This window comes from Primulina tabacum, chromosome 8 (genome assembly GCF_025594145.1).
Source record: "Primulina tabacum isolate GXHZ01 chromosome 8, ASM2559414v2, whole genome shotgun sequence".
NCBI lineage: Eukaryota > Viridiplantae > Streptophyta > Magnoliopsida > Lamiales > Gesneriaceae > Primulina > Primulina tabacum.
In genome coordinates this window covers 4252494-4273132 of record NC_134557.1, presented here as the reverse complement: position 1 = coordinate 4273132, position 20639 = coordinate 4252494, and the positions used below count along the sequence as shown (strand labels likewise).

The following is a 20639-nucleotide window of genomic DNA, read 5'->3' as shown; positions in this document are numbered from 1 at the left end:
TTATGTATACAAACAAAACACAACACTGTGTATCTTCTATATGTGCGTACTTTGATCGCTGTACACTCAGTGAGAATGTCTGTTCGTTTGTGCGAGGAGAGGAGGAATTCTACCGTTGGGGCTTTGTCTTCTTGCTTTATTATTCTGTTGAAGAGAGAACAAGAAGAAGAATAAATAGAATACAGCAAAGAAAGGAAGGGAGCTTTTTAGTTTTAACTTTTTAAGAGACACAGGCCAACCACCGTACTGGTCGTTATTTATTTATTTTGTTTCTATATATTTATATATATTAAAGATTCAATTTCTTTAAGTTTAGAATTAGATACAGAAATTATATTAAACTGGTCTGAAATTCAAAGTCCAGCCAGATTTTTTTTAAAAAAAAACTTCAATATCAGTTTCTGTCTGAAAATACTATAAAAAAAATGTACTTTTTAAAAATATTTTTTTAATAAAATAAAAATAATATCCAAATCCAATTATATGAATTCGGTATAGAATATTTTCCTTTTAAAAAAGGTTGATATAAATCAACTGTACCGTTCAAAACTGCACTATAATAAAAAATTTGATCAATAGATTGAATCACTCTTTACAAATTAATAGTAAAATAAAGTCAGTGGGAATATTAAATAATAATATGTAAAATGTCAAGAATTTAAAAATAATAATTTATTTGTATAGTTGAGTTATAAGTAATAAAGTTCCATTATAACTGATATAAAGCAAAGAGAAAGCGATGGAAGAAGCTGTAATGAATACTTAATGTTGGTTCATTGGATGTATCAAGCCGTAACTTTTTTTCTGAGATTGCGTGAAATCTTTCCAATTAAATTTTATTATTCTTTCAATCGAATGAAAAAATAATTTGTGATTTCAAATGTACGTTTTGGTTTCTAAATATAAATTACCTCGACAAACTTTCAATTCACCGTTTAGTTATGAAAACATCGATTCATCTGACGAGACACACACAAAATATCGTAAAATATATCACGAATCAATTTTGTGAGTTGAATATTTAACCCACTCTAATCCATGTACATTATTTTTTTTTTGTCTAAAATATTAATTTTCACTATAAAAGTAGCTTTTTTTGTTAGTTATATTGTGAATAAATATTATGTAATACGTTGTTTGTCAAAATTTAAAGAATAAATAATTTTTTTTCAAAAAATAAAAAATTATTTTATTAGATGAATTTTTAAATTTTATTATTATTTTTTGAACATTTTAACAAATATTTATACTAAAATTCTAATTAAATATTAATAATAATATAATATCGATTTATGAACAGTCAATATGCAAAAAATTCATGACGACAATTTTCACAAAAAAGTTGAAAACTATAATATTATATATAAAAAATTATAGTTTATTTAATATTTTAAAAAACGCGGAAAACTAAATATATAAACGTAACATAAAACTCAAAACTGTAATCAAACTTAAATAAATTATACAATCAATGCAAATATTCAAGGGAGTGTTATTCACACTCCACTTTTTTTAAAATACACTTCTAATTTCTTTCTTTACTCTAAAATGTCTAATATATAATAAAATACTATACATTTTTCTTTAATTAAATTTAAGAAAATATTAAAACTAATTCACAAAAATTCTTATAAGACCGTCTCATTATTCAATTTGTGATTTGTGAAACATATCTTTTACTCGACCCGATTCGTGAAAAAATATTATTTTATATTAAAATTATTATTATTAACTCAAGATATGGACCGAGTCGACTCGTCTATTAAATATAGATATGTGATATTGTCTCACAAAAGACTTACTCAAATTAATTTATGTAAAAATAATTCTATGTTGAGTAATTTTTCATAAATATATTGACAAATAGTTTAGTTAGACTATTGATTTCTAACAAAAAATTTTAAGTATCATACTATATTATAATAAAATAATAATTTTATTAGTATTTTTTACTCAAAATATATTATAGCCAATTTTAATATAGTTTATATTTTTCAAAAAATTATTTTTATTTTATTTACAATATTTATTTATTTTAGTGAATTACATAAATAAAAAATGTAAATATTTGTATAGTTCGTAATTATGTATGTATCAGTGTAGATTTAAGTTTCTCGAAAAAAAATTGTCTTTAGGTAAAATAATAAATATTTTTACTTGTACTCTTATCATTTAATATAAATTATTACTTTAATTACATAAATAAATATATTACTATATTTATTGTATGTTTAAAAGAAAATTAAAGTTGTATCATTAACACTGGCTGTAACATTTGATATTAAAATAACAAATGCTTGATTCTACACATGATAATTCTCAAATTAAATGTAAGGTTTATTTAGATTGTTACGTTAATTTCTTGCTATATACAACCTCAAGATTTAGCTATAGTCGGCAATATAATAAAGTCATGGGGAAAAAACACACGAAAGTACTACATCTCAACGCACATGGATCCATAGGCAACACGTCTAAGAAGACTACGGATTTGATAGTATTTATTTGTTTGTTGCTACCTTTGAATTATTAAAGACAAAAATGCAAGTACATGGAGGAAAAAAAAAAGTTACCAGTTGAATTTGTCTACCATCAATTAATCTTAAGTTGATTAACCTTAAATTAGTGTCGCTAATCAAATTATAAAACAGTTTATCTGAATGTGCATATATATATACATATATATATGCAAAAATTTGTGTGAGACGGTCTCATGGGCCGTATTTTGTGATACGGATATCTTATTTGGATCATCCCAAATTATAAAACAGTTTATCTGAAAGTATATATATATGCAAAAATTTATACGAGACGGTCTCATGGGCCGTATTTTGGGAGACATATATCTTATTTGGGTCATCTATGAAAAAATATTCCTTTTTATGCGAAAAATATTACTTTTTATTGTGAATATCGTTAGGATTGACTCATCTCTCGTGAGACCGTCTCAAAAGAGACCTGCTCATATATACAATGGTTGATTATGCAGTATCTGTCAGCCATTGATTAGTAGACTTCAATTGGAAAGAAAAAATTATAGATTAATAATTTGACTTATATATATATATATAATATATATATATATATATTGAATGAATCCTTGAATATATGAACAGAGGAAAAAGATCGATGTTAACGTGCAAAAACAATTAAATTCAAATGGACAATTTTACAAGTGGAGTGGGTTCCATCATGAGTCCAAACCCTCTTCATGTCTTTGATATATTTCATTTTCTTGCATTAATCTTTATAGTTGGCATGAAAGGGTTCGAACTTGTAAAGGGCAAAAGAATTTGGCCATGGTTAGTGGTTGCTGAATAAGACATATCATCTTGATGAATCTTCCCTTAATTCCTCTCAGCATTGGCTGGATCATTATTGTTCACTAATGATAGGGAGTCCAAATAAATAAATTTTGATTAAGGAGTTTTTCTTATTTCAAGAATAGTACGTTGTATCAGCGAAAGATATAATCTGTGATATTCATGCAACTCAAATATTTTAAAATATACCATCAAACAAATCACTACGTGTTAATTCTTATGTCAATTGTGCCAATTGCACAAGTTGCATATCATTGATCGAGCGCATATCTTTGGTTCGATGATAGATGAATACGATGATAATCCAATTCAAAATTTTCAAAGCAACCGAACAACCGAATCATTACATTTTTCCCTTATTGAGCTACCGAAGGAATTATAAACATCATACCGTCGGGAGAAAGAAGACCTGCAGCTGGGGTGATTATCACTTTTTCTCCTTCTAGGTTTTCCATGAATTCACATAATTTTTCTAGTATTGCACATAAAATATAGGGGAAAAAATTGATTTTTTTTTTCTTTTTACCTCATGTGATTGAAAACCTTTTACTTTTCTATCATTGTCAATTTATGTTTGCAACTTGTAATATATACAAATTGAGTTTGGAAATTAAATCTTGAAAGATGAAATTACCTAAATCAATAAACAAAAATAATTATTAGTAAAGCATTAGTTAGGCAAGACTACTATCATCATCTCCAAACCTTACTTTAAGATAATGTGTTGTCTCTTTCAGTTCAAGTCTAATAATGCCATTTTCCATTGGCTTTAAGCTTTTGCCTTCATCCCATGATTGTTGTTTCAAATCTTTCAACCCCAGAAGATTTGGCAATTTTGTTGTTTTTCGATTTTTGCTTTTCATATATCCTTTTCTATATTTGTTTTTCAATGAAAGGATGAGAAATGACGAGTAAGCCCCAGCTCCTAGAGATATTATAGCAAAAGAAATATTTTAAAAATTATTTATTGATGGTTGCTTATTTTTTATTAATATTTTTTTTTTGAAGAATTTAGAAATATTTGCTAAATAAAATATATTTTTTCCAAGTTAAATGTTCTTGCATCTAAAGTGACTTCTCTACTACGTTAATGATTATTGTGAAATGGGATTCCATATTTGTGACCTGATTCACTTAAAAGATTTCAAAAAATTCCGTTGAGATTGTCTTACAGATCGATTTTTGGAGACAAATCTCTACCTCGATATGATTAATGAAAAAGTATTACATATAAGATTCAAACAATATCGTCTGAAGTCAATTCATAAGTGAGAAGATTATTACATTTGTGGGTTCAATTTCTCAACGGTTTTAACCAAAATTAAATGCTTCATATTCTTTAATATTTTGTTCTTCGCTTTATCGTATTTGACCCGTTAATATGATGTATCCAAGATATTTCTTTTCCAAGTACGAGTGAGTGAACAAAGATCAAAAATCAAAATAAGCATAATTAATACTTAAATGTTCAAAATAGAAATTCATACTGACGTGCATATCTGACTAATATTCATACTATAAATGCCAACCTTTTCATTTAATGATAAATTGTTGTGTGATTTGATTTGGTTTTCTTAACGTAATATATATTACGAGCTATTTAAAAATGTATTAGGCATCTTGTTAGACGGTTTCACGGATCTTTATTCATGATACCGGCCAACTGTGCTCATATTTACAATAAATATATCTTTTTTCACGTGTGGCCTAAATAGAATATTCGTCTCACAAAATAATACTTTAATTTTATTTTAAACTCGTTTAAACTGATAAAACAAGTCGCTTCATGCCGTTTTAGAGCCTTGATTTTAATAGAAGACAGCCTATTAAAAATTGTTTATTTGGACTAATGGATTATCCTAATTCACTCCAATTTATTTGTTTATATTTATCTGTATATACATTGAATCACGGTCAATATTTTAAATATATGGAATATAGACATATCCTCGATTTACAACAAATATGCATAGTTTTACGAACGAACATAAAATTTCAACAACCACCCTTAGTAAATATTTAATCTAACAATCAAATCTATTAATACTAAAATAACATTTGTTTATGTACCGGAATTACGTGCGGCGGAGCACTTTTTCCGGCACGTGCTATTGTTCATATATGGCAGCATTCCCATTCCCTAATATTATTTTAAATTTCGTCAAACTTAATTAACTATCATGATACTTCCACTAATAATGGATTAATCATAGGTTTACCTAATTAATTTTATTTACTTATTGATTATTTTTAAGATATGGTGCTTGCGCAAAATGCAAAATACAATTTTAAAACTAATTTTAGAATTTGAAAATAAAGAAGATATATTGCTAAAAAAAACATACTCCTATGTCTTAATTATTCTGGATATTGGGAAATGTGATTTTAAACCTATGATTCAAATGCATGTATTTGCAATATCGGGCCAGCAACCCAAAGGATACTCAATAATTAATGTCATACTCATTTTCACGGGAATAGATTTCTCATGAGACGGTCTCACGAATCTTTATCTGTGAGACGGGTCAACAATATCGATATTCACAATAAAAAGTAATACTCTTAACATAAAAAGTAATATTTTTTCATGAATGACCTAAATAAGAGATATGCCTCACAAAATACGATTCGTGAGAGCGTCTCACACAATTTTTTGCATTTTTATGGGTGGTCTCCGGTTTGTTATTAAAATATAAAAATACTCTAATCTCAACTTCAAAAGTCCAAGTTTTCCGAAAAATTTAAGGAATGTTCTTTTAAAAAATACTAAAACAAAAGAGAATAGTCCAATTGCAACGATTATGTGGTGGGTAGAACATAATTTGGCGCAGATTTGGGACATAGAAATGTCAATATTCTCTTGATCATTCCATGCATGTTACCACAAATAATTCACCTAATTTAATTCGAGATTATGCACTACGAGGAAGCAAAAAATACATTTCATAGGTAAAATAATATATAGTCTAAGTATGTCGTATTTAAAAATATATATATATATATATTGAAAATGCATGTGCGTCTGTTAGTGTTTTGGACAATCTCCGCAAACCAAACTACGCCTAACAAAGTTGGTATACGCTCCATCGAGAGTAATTTTTTTCGTATCTCAATATCGTTAGATCATGTGAGACCTTCATATATCTCTTAATAGTTGACATCAAATGTTCATAATCCAATAACTAGAATTTCACCATATTTCTTTTCTCTTACTCCTTCCACGCGAGACTCCACCACGTGAGTGGTAACGATTAGTGTTCGAATGGCTCGTTGACTCAATAGGCGAGCGTGATAATTACCAAAACTGGACTAATTCTGTAATGATTAAGGCGGTTAATTTCGGGGCATTTAGATCGCCATCGCTTGCTAGTGCCCACTACAAAATTCCAAGCATTAACCGAAAGTGTGTCGGCCTGATCAGTATCTACGACTACGAAATACATATATTTAATTAAAAAAAAAAAAAACTTTTATATTTGTCTCTCTCACTTACAGCATATAATATCTCATAAATCATCACGACGTTATTGTTAAACTTGGAAAAAATCAACACGATATTACATTGGACCAAACGTAATTAATGTAATATAATTATCGAAGTGCCTGAAACTAGATCGATCACTCCTATTGGCATATGCGTTGCGTGTATATAATATAATATATAAATATTATTTGTATATACATATATATATTATATTATATTAAATGGGATAATTCAACGGTACTCGTTTTTACAAAAAAAAATTCAACAACAATAAGTAATCACCTCCATTTTACAAGTTTTTAAAAAAGTCGACAGATTTTGCTTAATTGTAAAACTTTGGTTCTCGTAACGTACAAGTACATGTGAATTTACAGCTTGACGACGACTTTACTGAATCCGATGAATTGAAATACTCATGTTATCACAGACAAAATTGGAAAGAACTTTACATATTAGTTTATGAACAAATACATACGTAACGAAGAAATTCAGTTCGTAATATTCCCTCCAGATTTATGTTGCGACAGAGACGCATTCGCGTTGCTAGATTTGACGTGGACATCAACCATGTCTTCTTGCTTAGCGGATGATATAGTTTCCATCCCAGGCAAAGCTGCAGCAATCTTCCTGAACAGCGCCTGATATAGCAGAAAGATGCATGTAAAAACTGAAGGACGATTAGAGTTATTTATCAGATGGAAAATGGGTTTTGATGCTTCTCACCTTTATGTTGAAGCCAGCTTTTGCGCTAGTCTCCATGCGATGGATATATTAGAGCGACATGATTATTTTTCAATAACATGGTGAAGTTACACTTGCCCCGGAAATAAATGACACAGATGGGGCTGACGTTAATTTATCTAAGTATTGCCACGCGAAGCTTAAAATATAGTCTGCTGGCTGGAGTGTGATTATTTTAACATGACCTATTCCAATTGCTGTCCCGTACGAGGAATTTAATCACATATTTTTCATTTGTGAATGCACATTTATAGAGTGAAAATTGTGCTATATTTGAAAGATTACTATACAATTTAAATGTCTGTCCTGTGTGTGGCATGGTGTAAATGGTTAATACTCACCTGCTTACAGTTCCATTTTAAGAATCATAAACTAACTCGTACTTTACCAAAGCCGAAACCGGAGCCAGGAGTAGAATTTAGGTCTGTAAAATCATAAACTGAATAAGATTCGCGAAACAGGATCCAGGGAAGAAGCACGATCTCCACGGAAAATGATTGGAGATAACCCGAAAATGGATCCGGTATAAATTTGTAGGACTCGACTATTTGCGCGTTTGGGTTTTTCGAAACGAGTGCACTTTAGCATACGCTTGTGCTTTAGGGAACTAAACATTAGTTTAAGTCATTTTGGTTCACGGCTGCACAAGTTCTCGACTTCAAATCTTAACTATAATTAGTGTTTAATTTCGTGGTATGTCATATTAATTTTTTATGTTTGATAATTTTTGTGTAAAAAATATTTATTAATTTATTAAAATATGATACTTAGATAATATTTACTGAGATAATTTATACTTTTAGATAAATTATAGATAAGTTGGAGAAAAAATTAGAGAAGTACAAAAATTACTAATAAACTCACACCAACAAAATTAAATAACAAATAGTATAAAGTTTAAAGCTGTAAGTTAAAATGAGTTGCTCAAATTTAGTAATATAGTGTAGTATAGATATATTTTTTAATTAACAAATTACATTATATATCTAATTTACAGATATTTAATAATTTAGAACATCACAAATATATACATTAATACTAATTAAATATATTATGGATATTTGATCTATTTGAAGTAACTATTTCATTTCAATTATTTTGAAATATGAATAACAAACCAACCCGGTTTATATTTATGTGTACAATCCAAAACACTTAACTTCAATACAAAAAATAAGTTAAACGTAAACTTTTATGCCTCAAAATACAAATTAAAGTTGTTATTAGAAATATGAAATATATTTGTAGGACCGAGCGCTTACCGCTTTACCAAAAGCTATAGCTAGTAGTAATGGTGCAACTCAAATATTTTAAACCGCATAACAGCTCAAACACTACGATTTGATCGCTCGACCAAGCATGGACAATTATGGCACCCAACAATATTATACTATAGCGGCTATTACTTAGTCAAACATTATTTACTAATTATCAATTTCAGGGCATGCAGGAAATTAATTGGCTTGGATAGTTTGAATAATGAGAAATAAGGTATATAAAACGTGGTAAAAATATATATTATTTTTATGTTTAAAATTTTCATACACACTGGGAAATTGCTGAAAAAATCCAGTACGCCGGAATATGCTGCAAGTCCGTCTTTTCTTATGTGTTTAACACAATATTCAGTGATTGCTCGATGTGATACATTGTCTTTTTTGAACTGTACAAGCACCACCATCGCAACCATTTATTTAATTTGTTTGTTACTTTATTTTATAAATTTTTGGGATAATATGTTTTCTTCTTCGTGAATTCGTCCGCTATATAATTGAATTTCAGTTTTAGTTGTATATCTTTAGTTTTTTAACAATTTTAATCATTTTTCACTTAGAGTATTGACGTGATATTGCAACTTTAGCGACACATAAAAAAATGGGCTACAATCTCTAAAAAAATAAAGATATTTGACTAAGATCGAATTTTGGCAACATAACATAAAAGATCAAACTCATAAAAATATAACTATAACAAAATCAGTTTTTCCTAAATTTTATTTTTAATTATAATGATAATATAAATAGATTTACATAATTATTTTTGTCGACACTTCAAATATATATAGCATGTTTGCCAAGAAACGACAATGACAAAAGGAAACATCACCCACATGTCAGGAAAATGGCATTTTTCATGTTTTGTCAACAAATACAAATATGGAAATTATAAAAAATAAAATTATTTTTAGAAAGCCTATCTTGTATAGATATAAAGTTTTTTTTCTAAAACGAAACATTTAAAATTAAGATGCAATGGAGAGAATACAATTACAATTTTTAATACTCTTTAAAGTAAAAATATACATATTTTTTGAACAATCATATTCAAACATAAAACTAATTTCATTTTAAAAACTGTAATTAAATAAAATATTTTCAAAGTTGAATTTTTTTATATCCAAATCCATTCCAAAGATAATTTTGAACGTAACCTTTCGGAAAGATAGGCTGTTGAAAATTTGCAAACGGAAATATTTTTTTGTTAGTTTTGTTAAAAGTACACTATTTTGTTTCCTTGTAAATGATTATTATATTTAATTTGCGAAGCAGATAATATAGAAAAATTAGTGTTAATGATTAGCTTGACATTATAATATAACCGATGGATTAGAAGCCACTCTTCCATTGAATTATATCTCAAGAAAAGTAACTCGCTAGGGATTAATGTTCAACGCCGGTTCATTGATTGCATCGCCACATGTATATTACCAATACGATATATTCCACCAACAAATTAAATAGCAGTCTATTTTTAAAAATAATTTTCAGATTTAACGAGTTAATTATTATTTTATAAAATCATCTAATGAATTTTTTTTAAATTGATTCCTACTTAAACATCATGAGTAGGTCTTATATGAAACGGTGTCACAGATCTATATAAATGAGATGGGTTGACTCGATATATATTTATGAATAAAAGTTATACATTTGACGTAAAAGTAATATTTTTCATGAATCGAGTTGAGTTGGAGATCTGTATCATAAAATAAAATTGATAACTTCGACATAAAAGTAATAGTTTTCATGAATTATGTTGAATTGGAGATCTGTATCATAAAATTGATCCTAAGACAGTCTCATAAGAATTTTTGTGAAATATATGTCATTTCGATAGAGGATTTATTTATGTATTCGAAAGTCTTTAATTTGTTCTCTAAACTGGTAAAAACATTTGCAATATTAACTCTTTTCAAGTCGAAATAATAATTAACTTAATCAAACACGTTATATGAAAATAAATATTACACATTCATACTTGAATTTTCACTTATATTACACAAATAAATTACCACGCTGGATTGTATTAAATTTTTTTTTTTTAAAAGCTAAATACCATAAATTTTACTGTACGATAATAGGATTTCACATACTGACTTATTTTAAGGTATTAAAAATAATTTTTTAATGCTTTTTTTACAAGAAAAAATGATTATTTTAATAGCGTAATTAATAATAAATCCATCTTCCGTACATCCTTGTACTGCAGTTGGCGCAACCCGAAGATCCCGCCTGAATGATACGCATAACCGAAAGCGCCACCGCTGAAAGCTGAAATGAGTCCTTATTCCTCTTTGTCAATGGCGAAACCACACCTTCCTTCTCGCCAAACCCATCCTCGCAGGTCGTGGCGGCTTCCATGATCGAACTTATCTGAATATTAGCGTCATCGAAACGCTTGCTGTTGTAATATCTCATGGCCAGTTTGACGGTAGGAATGGCATCCGAGTAAAGATCGAAGCAATCATTCAAACACTGCCTCACATAAGGATCCCATTTCTTGGTTTTCAGCAACTGTTTGATGTAACAACGGGTATCGGTGACGTTGTACCGGACGAGCCGGATGGAGATCATGCCAAGGCCATGCAGGGCGGCGCATTGGCTGGCTGGGGCGGCTTGCAGGGAAGTTGTGCAGAAACTGTAGTTGATGTTTGAGTCGTTTTTGGAGGTGGTTTGGCATATCGAGTGGATTAAATTCTGGGACTTTACGGCTTGGATTGTGATCAGGAATGCGAGGAAGAGAGTTGAACATGGGAATGAGATGAAAATCTTCATTTTTTCCTTGTGTTTTAGTGGCTTTATGGGGGGGATGTTTTTTGTTTTCACTTGTGTTGTTGCGAGAGATTGTTTAAATAGCAGCTGGCGATATCGATACACGACATACACTTGCATATTAAACACGCCCTTTATAAATCAATTAGGATTTGAACTTGCGTGAAATTATTAAAAAAATAATTAATTAATTTGTATTTTCGGGTTTTTTAAAAGGAAAGAAATGGTTTTTTAACATAATTTATGATTTTTCAATGTAAATATTATGTATAGTCGGTTTTTTATTAAAGAAAAAATTCCCAAGAAATGCATCAAGATACAAAGGATAAGTGGCATTCAGAAAACCAAAAAATTATACATTAAATGTAGTTTTTTTTTTTTTAATGGATGGATCGATAATTTACTAACTAAGAGTTTAAATTGTATGGGTTTTAAGTTTGTTGTCATATTTTCTTTTTAAAAAAATTTAAGTAGATAATTAGAAGATATTTCAATATTCTTAACTTGGGACATAAATCAGACAAATAAATCAATATCTGATTTTTTTACGTAGTTTTTATTTATTTTATGTCATATACGTAATTGAATTATTTGTCCTAGAATTGTAAGTCCAAACACATAACTTTTTTTGCACAATTGAATGTCGCGGTCCAATTTATACTTTGTGGTTTACATTTGTTTTGGTGCTGATGATGATGCATTCCATTATAGAAATATATATGTCACGGTCTCACGGATCGTATTTGTGATACAGATCTCTTATTTGGGTTATCCATGAAAAAATATTACTTTTTATGCTAAGAGTATTACTTTTTATTGTGAATATCAGTAGGGTTTACCCGTCTCACAAATAAAGATCCGTGAGACCGTCTCACAAGAGACCTACTTTAACATTTTAGGATCTAGCGAACAAATCTTAGAGATTTTAAAGAAAAAAAATATTGATATGCTGTACACACATTGTGCACACTTATGCCAGCACTGATAATTGTCATTCATCCATTGGATGTATAATTTTGATATACTTCATTACACACAATAGATGAGTGTCACATCATCGGAGCTCATATAAGTGTGTACGGTTGGTGTGCAACATATCAAAACTGTTTTAAGGAAAGCACTATTGTGACTTCTTTAACAGATCATTAAGAGCAAATCCGTCCCGATTTTCATTAATTTATTTATAATAAATATTCACCATCCCGTCAATATAACCAATTTTAGATTTATAATGGATGAGGCAAGCTTGGAGTAAACTTCTTGTATTTCCATTATTTAAGTTACTTTTCTCCAAATTATAAATTAAAAGACCCCTAATATTTCATGCTTGTAAGCATCTACCAAGCCATGTTTCAATGTGGACTATATATAACATATATTCCATATACCTAAAGCATGAGTTTCTCAAATCTTTAAGCCATCAATACTTGATCCCTAATACCTCCATAATTAAATGATGGGGGAATTTTTTTAATGCCAATATATGTCGTTTTGTAGAGATTTGGAAAGATCTTTAAAACATTTATTTAAAGAAGTTTTATCTTCTCTCAAATCCATAAATTAAGCACTTAAATTAATTGTAAAAAATTTTAATTTTAGGTAAAAATTCAGTCCTTCATAAAAATATATTCGAGGGACAAAAAATGTAACGTGTTCGATAATATTTATCGAGTGGCCTCCCTTGACGTAATATGTGGCTCATCTCTAGGTTTGTTGTTTGGTTGAATGGTGGTAAGAGGAGACACGGAGAAACGCAAGCAAGGGCGTTTGGCCATGTTATTGTTATTTTACGTGAATTTTAATAAATATAATAATCATAAAAAACAAGATTAATAAATATAATAATTATAAAATGTCCCGTGTATTTGTCAAGAACGTCACCAAACTGCTCTTTCTAAACCGCTTGACATAATATTTGACCTAAAGTTATAATAATACGTAAACAACGTACTCAATTAAAATGAGTTATTCACACTCTCTCAATTCTCATTCAAAATTCTTTCTCCTATAAAAATACGCATATTTTTCTTAAATATTCTTCAAATTACTCTAAAAAAGGAGAAATCGAAGACAATGCAACACACCTAGCGTCAAATAAAACAACAATGTATTAAATTTGACAAATATCTTTTTGTTGTGAGTGTTTTGTTGTGCCCAAACATATTAAATTTATTAATTTGATTTTGAATCTTGATTATTGTTTTATCTATTTTTATTTTTGTATGATTTGAGCTATATTTTATGTTATTATTTTCGAATCAATTTGAATAAATATTATAATATTTTGCGTTCTACTTATCATTCACACAAAAAACCACAAACACACCGAAATCGCCCGAAAATTGCGAAACAAATTTCACGTGTGAAACTGTGATTATTTTAAAATACTAACCAACTATATATGACAATTCGGTTTGAATTTTTTCATAAAACTACAAACCACACCGTGATCACCCCTTAGCTCCAGGATAGCATTGCAAAGCTACCTATGTCATCATCCCTTCCATACATGATTATCCACTTCGAGTTTGACATTGTTCTGGTTACTGGGTTTTATATATAAGCAGGATGGATTTGTTTTGACCAGAAGCTAAATGCTTCTCGGATCTAAAGCCCAAATTGAATCGGCTGGATAGTAGTAATATAAATATTGATGTAGATTGGATTAAATCTGGAAAAAGTTTTCGAAGCGAATGGGTACAGCCCAAAACACAGAGCCCACCGCAAAAATGTCCACAAAAATCATTATTCAGCCAAAAAACTTTTGAGGCATTTAAACAATTTATTTATAATTTCGCCATCTTGGCTTATAAACCCGCATAAAACCCCGTGCCCCCCGCCCTTCGCTCTCATCCAAAAACTCACTTCACACTCCCAGATAAGGAATCCTACCAAACCCTTGTATCAAAATAGAAGGATCGGCCGGCCTGAAAAATTCCCCGGAAAATGGCGAATCTAAGAACAGCGATGGACGCAGCATTCTGGGACCTGAACATTTCGACCCCTCAAGCTCTTGATGGTGTCTCAAGGGCTGTTCCAGGGGATTCTGCGCCGATTGATGGTGCAAGAGCCAGTAAAGCTCTCAGAATTCAGCAGTTATCTTTGTTGGGAAATGGGTTCCCTTTAGGCATCATTCCGTCCTTTTCTCCCTCTGCTAATCATAAAGAATTGGGCTCGTTTGCGCTGCAGTCACTTCTGGGCAAAGTAGTTTTTGGCAATTGGTAAAATTCCGAGCACCTTTGTTGTTCTGCGTCGGTAATCGTAATGACTTTTGTGTATTTTGTTTTTCTTGTCGTGTTTGTTGATATGGTTGAGACTGCGCGTTATTGGAATTTGGCTTTGTGTTTATGTTTCATTCCCAGTGGCACTCAGAATTAATTTCAAATGCAATACATTTTCGTCGATGTTTGTTAGGATGGCGGCAAGATGTAAGTATGTCCTTAGTTCATATAGCGGTCAACATAGTGGCCAATCACCAATGTGAAAAGAATTACCAACTTTTGTGATATCTTTAAATATATAAGTTTATAACATTCAGAATACATTAGGTTTCCAGGAACAGGCTATAATTATGGATCATTTCAGCGTGGAAGCATTTTGGGCTGAATAACTGTGATTACAGATTTGAATTTGTAATTCTACATCTTAGGTTAAAATGTCTTTTTATGAAGATATTTCTTATAGTTAAAATTGTTAACTAAACAAATGTGACGAAGTTCTTTGATCCATAACTCCCAAGGGTTATTTAATTTACATGTACTTTGTATTTTCAACTTTACTTCTTTATTCACCTCACCAATCCAAGGATCAATTTTTGCGTATGCGGATTATTTTGTTCATCTACTAACTCAGAGAGATTAACTTTCTCTTGCAGGTGGGTTGGTTTAATTGGACAGTTCCGTCCAAAGAAATTGATATCATCTATTAAAGCTGAATTTTCTGCTGCAGAAGAATGGGATCTACCTTTGCTCAAGGATACTGCAAAGAAATTCCTGGACAAATCACTCTATGCAGTTGGCTTATGCTCACAAATAGCTCTAACATCCTCATCATCCTTACTATTGAGCACTGAAAAGCATGGTGAGAAAGAAAAAAGGCGCATGAAGGCCATGCTCTTTCACAAGGTAAAGTTCTGAATTTGTTTTAGTCTTTAGAAGGTCCTTCTACAAGCCCATCTCCCATTGTCCTTCATTTTGATCGCCTTCTGGCTTCTACTGTTTTCAAATGTCCAAACTTGAAAAAATGAGAAAAAAGGGGCTTCCTGACTCCCGAGGTTCAATATGAAAGCATTCGACATCTGTTTTCATCAACAATAAATTTTTGATACTTCACTTGGGAACTTATTATTTGATTAGTATGTTGATCATCTTTTGTTCCATAATTTCTTTCTAACCAGTCATAGTCCCAACGAGAAGTTTGTCATAGTAGAAGAACGTTTATTTTGTGTTACCCACCTTCAATCAAATGATTGAGTTGGGTCCAGTGATCTGCTTAACTTAACCTTAATGATAATTTCAAAGTTTGCTCTACGTCTTTCTCAATTTTTCAGCTTCCAGATCACGATATTACTTTAGAAGCTGCATGGCCTGAGTTGTTCATAGACCGTAAAGGGAAATACTGGGAAGTTCCTGAGTCTATATCGTTGGACTGTTCATCCCTTGTCTCGGATTCGGGACTGAGATACCGTTTTGGCATACATAAAAATAATGGCCTCCCACTGGCCTTAGATTCCATTGATCGTGAAACACCCCAATCCTTATTGCCTGGTGTGTGCATGAAATCTGCCTTTTCGTATGAGAAGTCTAAGGACTTGTGGAGACAAATAGAAACAGAGGAGGATGTTATAAAAAAGACAGGACCGGACCAATTTCGGCATCGTTCATATGATATTCGTCTCAAAGAGCCTCATGCGGCAATATCTGGAATTATGGGTAATTTTAAGATTTCAGACTGTGCTGATAGATACTAGTTTTATAGTTTTGCCTTATGTAGTTTAGTCTATTTGCTGAGAGTATAAATTTTTTTATTTGTGTTCAAATTTTATGTTCAATTCTTCGGCCGTCACATACTTACATTTGCACTTGGTGTTGGGCTGTTGGGTGATTTGTTGTAGTTAAATATTCACTTCACTGACTACAGCTTTCATTATTGAAATGACTGCTTCTATTTCCTAGAAATTTTGGTACTTTCCACATTATGGATGGAGGGCTTCTCCACTGAATATTATATTTTATGGCTAGATCAGTCTAACAAATATGTATGAAAACATTGCTAAATGCAAACATGGATGTCTGACGTGTTTTCTTCCAAACGAGATTTTTAATCATTTCATAGTTGTATCATAACAATTAAATGATTCTAAAGTGGGTTCTGTGTCTGATAAAAAAAACAGTTCTTTTATTTCCTTCACATGATAGTGGCGTGAAATGACATTCGTTTCTATATATCATTTAGTTAGCAAGAATTATATCTGTTTAATTTATGATTGCATCCCGAGTTCATTTGTCTGGTACTTGGTAGAAACTTGTTTTCGTTTTACCATTTCACAGTTCTACTTTTGTCATTCTTTATTCTCCATTTGCATTTAGGGGGTACTTGTGAAGCATGGTTTGGTGGTAGGAAAGATTCATCCCAAGTTGTGGACATAAATTCTTCAAGGGCTAAGGATAGAGGTCGTTTTGTTGCTGATTTATTCGGATCAGTTTGCTATACTTTCCAACATGGGAGATTCACAAAGACATTTGGTGACCTCACCAGATTAGATGCTCGTGTTGATATTTCTTCAGCTTCTGCTTTGGCCAATTCGGTGTACAATCTCTGCCGAAGGGCACAGAGCCAACGATCACCAAATTTACAGTCTTCCCCTAGACTTAGTTTTATATTTCAGCAGCAGGTGACTGTCTCCATCTGATTATCACACTTTTCACTAAATGTCATATTACAAACAAGACTGCCACCCCACATCATATATAATGAAGTCTCGAGTTTATAGATATAATATTCTTCAATGATGTGCTAGATATTGATGGTGTTTAACATTATGCAGGTTGCTGGACCAATTGTTTTCCGAGTGGATTCCAAATTTGCATTCGACTCTTCAGGTGGGAGAAGTGGACCTCAGCTGGAAGATCTAATATGCAGCTTGAATTACTCTTTAAGACTCCTGCGTTCTGGGAAGGTTGTAGCATGGTACGCACCGAAAAGGAAAGAAGGAATGATTGAACTACGCCTGTTTGAATTCTAAAACTAAGATACATTTTGAGACCATTAATGTTCTTGTCTTAAATTTTGGTTCTATTTCGGTCCAAGTCAATTCTTGGCTTAATTCTCCAGTGACATATTTCCGTCTAGGATCTGTGATTCTGTTTCATGCTTACAAAAACTGGAGCTTATTAAATTTCACTTCAAGGTTATATAAAATCAGTTGTTGAAATTTGTGGCCTGTGAAATAAACTGACATATGACAATAATCCAAGTAAATATGATTCTAATTGGAGCTAGAAGATAGTTCATAACCCGCCTTTCAAAAATGTTAATCCAAACTAGAAGTGATTTGCTGTTTTAAGCAGCTCTCGAGCGACTTTTTTTATAACTGACTAACAAAATAATATGGATTTGAATTCGATACTCTCTTCAAATAAATCATTGTCTTTCACATAATAAATCCTGTGGCGAAAGAATCCTACTACTTTTTATTCTACAAACATGCAAATATATATACATCTCGTGTCCATCTATAAGGTGATCTTCATCTATTGGATGTAAAATTTGGATATGTTTCATCATATTTAATATATGAGTGTTACCTGTAAACACGATGGGTGGACTCATATTAAAATATATATATATATATATATATATATATCCATTTTTCGCGAATGAGAAAACTAAAAAATAAAATATAAGAAAATCAAAGCTAAAAGGCAACTGAGAAACATAATGGGCCCGAAATTTGGCTATATATATATATATATCCATTTTTCGCGAATGAGAAAACTAAAAAATAAAATATAAGAAAATCAAAGCTAAAAGGCCACTGAGAAACATAATGGGCCCGAAATTTGGCTGTGATTTTTAGTGAACCCAAATATCCCATGGGCTTAATTTAAGCCTTTTACATGTATCATTTTGCAGAATTAGGGTTTTTGCTGCTGCTTTTCTTTGCTGTCGCTTCCCAGACTCATCAGTCATCTCCAATGGTAGCTTCTCTATCCTTCAAGCATTAAAGATCACGCTTAATCCTGCTTTCCCTGTTTGATTTTCGTATTTGTTAAAGATTATTGGCGGACATGGTCTTGAATTTTTGTTTTTTCAAGCTCAGATGGCTGCTGTTTGAATCATCATGTTGTTGATGTACGAGATGATGATTTCGTTGCGTATTGAAACTCGTTGGTTGTGATCGGATCCTATGGGGTTCAGTCACGCTTTTCGTGTTTCTCTCGATGGAAGTCTTGAAATTAATGAGTAAAATTTTAGAATTCTTTAGTATTACCATACTTTAGCGGAGTTGGTACATGGAGATTTAGAAGTGTTATATTTATTTTGTTTTTACCTTTATTTCGATTGTATTGTTTGGTGATTAGGGATGATATCCTCGTTCTTTGTTCACTTCTGTTTTACGCGGTGATATGCTTTCCGATTTGAATCAGTTTCCTTACATTGTTCTAACCACTGTACATTCTGTGATTTTAACTATTGGTTTTTAGTAATAGTTTTATTGATTTTATTATTGCTTTGTGTTACTTGTAAAGTGTCTCAGTTATTGTATTGATTATAAATCTATGTTTTGTGCAGGCAAAGAGAACCAAGAAGGTTGGTATTGTTGGGAAGTATGGTAGGTCTTACTTTTATAACTGCTTTCTAAATCTCTGTTCTGTCTTTTGTTTCTGGTTGTGTGTGAATGAGTTGTCTGAAGTTGCTCTTGGCTTGTGATTATCTAGTTGGAGGTTATGAGTTCAATTCTCCCATGATCGCCTTTGTCCCATTCATGTTTGTGTAAAGTGTTTTTCCTTGAACTAATGGACTTAATATTTGAACTTCTTCCTCCAGTCTTAGTGTCTTGCCTCCGATTCATTTCTTCTGACTTGAATGACTACTGATCTTTTGGTCTATGACATTAGTAGAGCGGCCCCTTGTTACTTTAAACCGATTTTCATTTCCTATGGGAATAGTTATTGATATTACATAACATCATGTTTTTTTAGGAAGTTAGTGATTAGTTAACTTCGATTTAGCTTCGATTGTGAAATCTTCATGATCCTTATGTGGTAATGGCATTAAACATTCTTCTCCTTGAACTTGTATATCAGAGTTTTGGATCCATCAGTTGCTTAGGCTTTGTTAACGTACTATATGTTGAGTCCTTATCTCATGTTGAAGCTTGAATGTAATGATCAGTTTCTATTATCCTTTCGAAACATTTCAGGTACCCGTTATGGTGCAAGTTTGAGAAAGCAGATTAAGAAGATGGAAGTAAGTCAACACAGCAAGTACTTTTGTGAGTTCTGCGGGAAGGTATGCACCAAGAGTTAAGTCTATAGCATGATTGATTTGCCGGGTGATATTGGTTGATTATGCATATTCTGAATGTAATAATTCTGTAACAGTATGCGGTGAAGAGGAAGGCAGTTGGCATTTGGGGATGCAAGGATTGTGGCAAAGTGAAGGCTGGTGGTGCTTACACTTTGAAGTAATAAACTTCTTTATTTAACTTTGTTAAATTCACAATTTTGTTCCCATACTCATAATTCCTCACCTTGCAGCACTGCTAGTGCTGTGACTGTTAGGAGCACCATCAGAAGGCTCAGGGAACAAACTGAGAGTTAAATTTTTCGATATTTGTCATGGTCATCCACCCATTTTGAAATTATCGGTATCATTTAGGTAATTTAGATACTGATCAAACATCAATGAGAGCACTACAAATATTTGTACGGCGATACTTCATTTTTCCTGAAATTACTGAAAACTCACTCCTTTGCGATCTGAATACTTGTGCATTGTCTCAGTGGCTAGAAAGATTAACAAATCAGATGATGA

The 20639-nt window shown here is 31.2% G+C and overlaps 3 protein-coding genes across 3 annotated transcripts; 2 read left to right on the top strand and 1 right to left on the bottom strand.

Annotated features, from left to right (window-relative positions):
- Nucleotides 1–10974: 10974 nt before the first annotated feature.
- Nucleotides 10975–11686, bottom strand: LOC142554433 (putative invertase inhibitor). Its single transcript, XM_075665104.1, has one exon. The coding sequence runs from the start codon at nt 11601–11603 to the stop codon at nt 10998–11000; it is 606 nt and encodes a 201-aa protein (XP_075521219.1). The 5' UTR covers nt 11604–11686; the 3' UTR covers nt 10975–10997.
- A 2758-nt stretch (nt 11687–14444) lies between these two features.
- On the top strand, nt 14445–18031 carry LOC142553134 (protein TRIGALACTOSYLDIACYLGLYCEROL 4, chloroplastic-like). The gene is made up of 5 exons (XM_075663152.1): nt 14445–14821; nt 15475–15724; nt 16150–16531; nt 17189–17493; nt 17647–18031. The coding sequence occupies exons 1-5, from the start codon at nt 14547–14549 to the stop codon at nt 17842–17844; spliced, it is 1410 nt and encodes a 469-aa protein (XP_075519267.1). The 5' UTR covers nt 14445–14546; the 3' UTR covers nt 17845–18031.
- A 654-nt stretch (nt 18032–18685) lies between these two features.
- On the top strand, nt 18686–20589 carry LOC142553133 (large ribosomal subunit protein eL43-like). The gene is made up of 5 exons (XM_075663151.1): nt 18686–18799; nt 19395–19434; nt 20026–20114; nt 20207–20289; nt 20363–20589. The coding sequence occupies exons 1-5, from the start codon at nt 18719–18721 to the stop codon at nt 20424–20426; spliced, it is 357 nt and encodes a 118-aa protein (XP_075519266.1). The 5' UTR covers nt 18686–18718; the 3' UTR covers nt 20427–20589.
- The last annotated feature ends 50 nt before the right edge of the window (nt 20590–20639 follow it).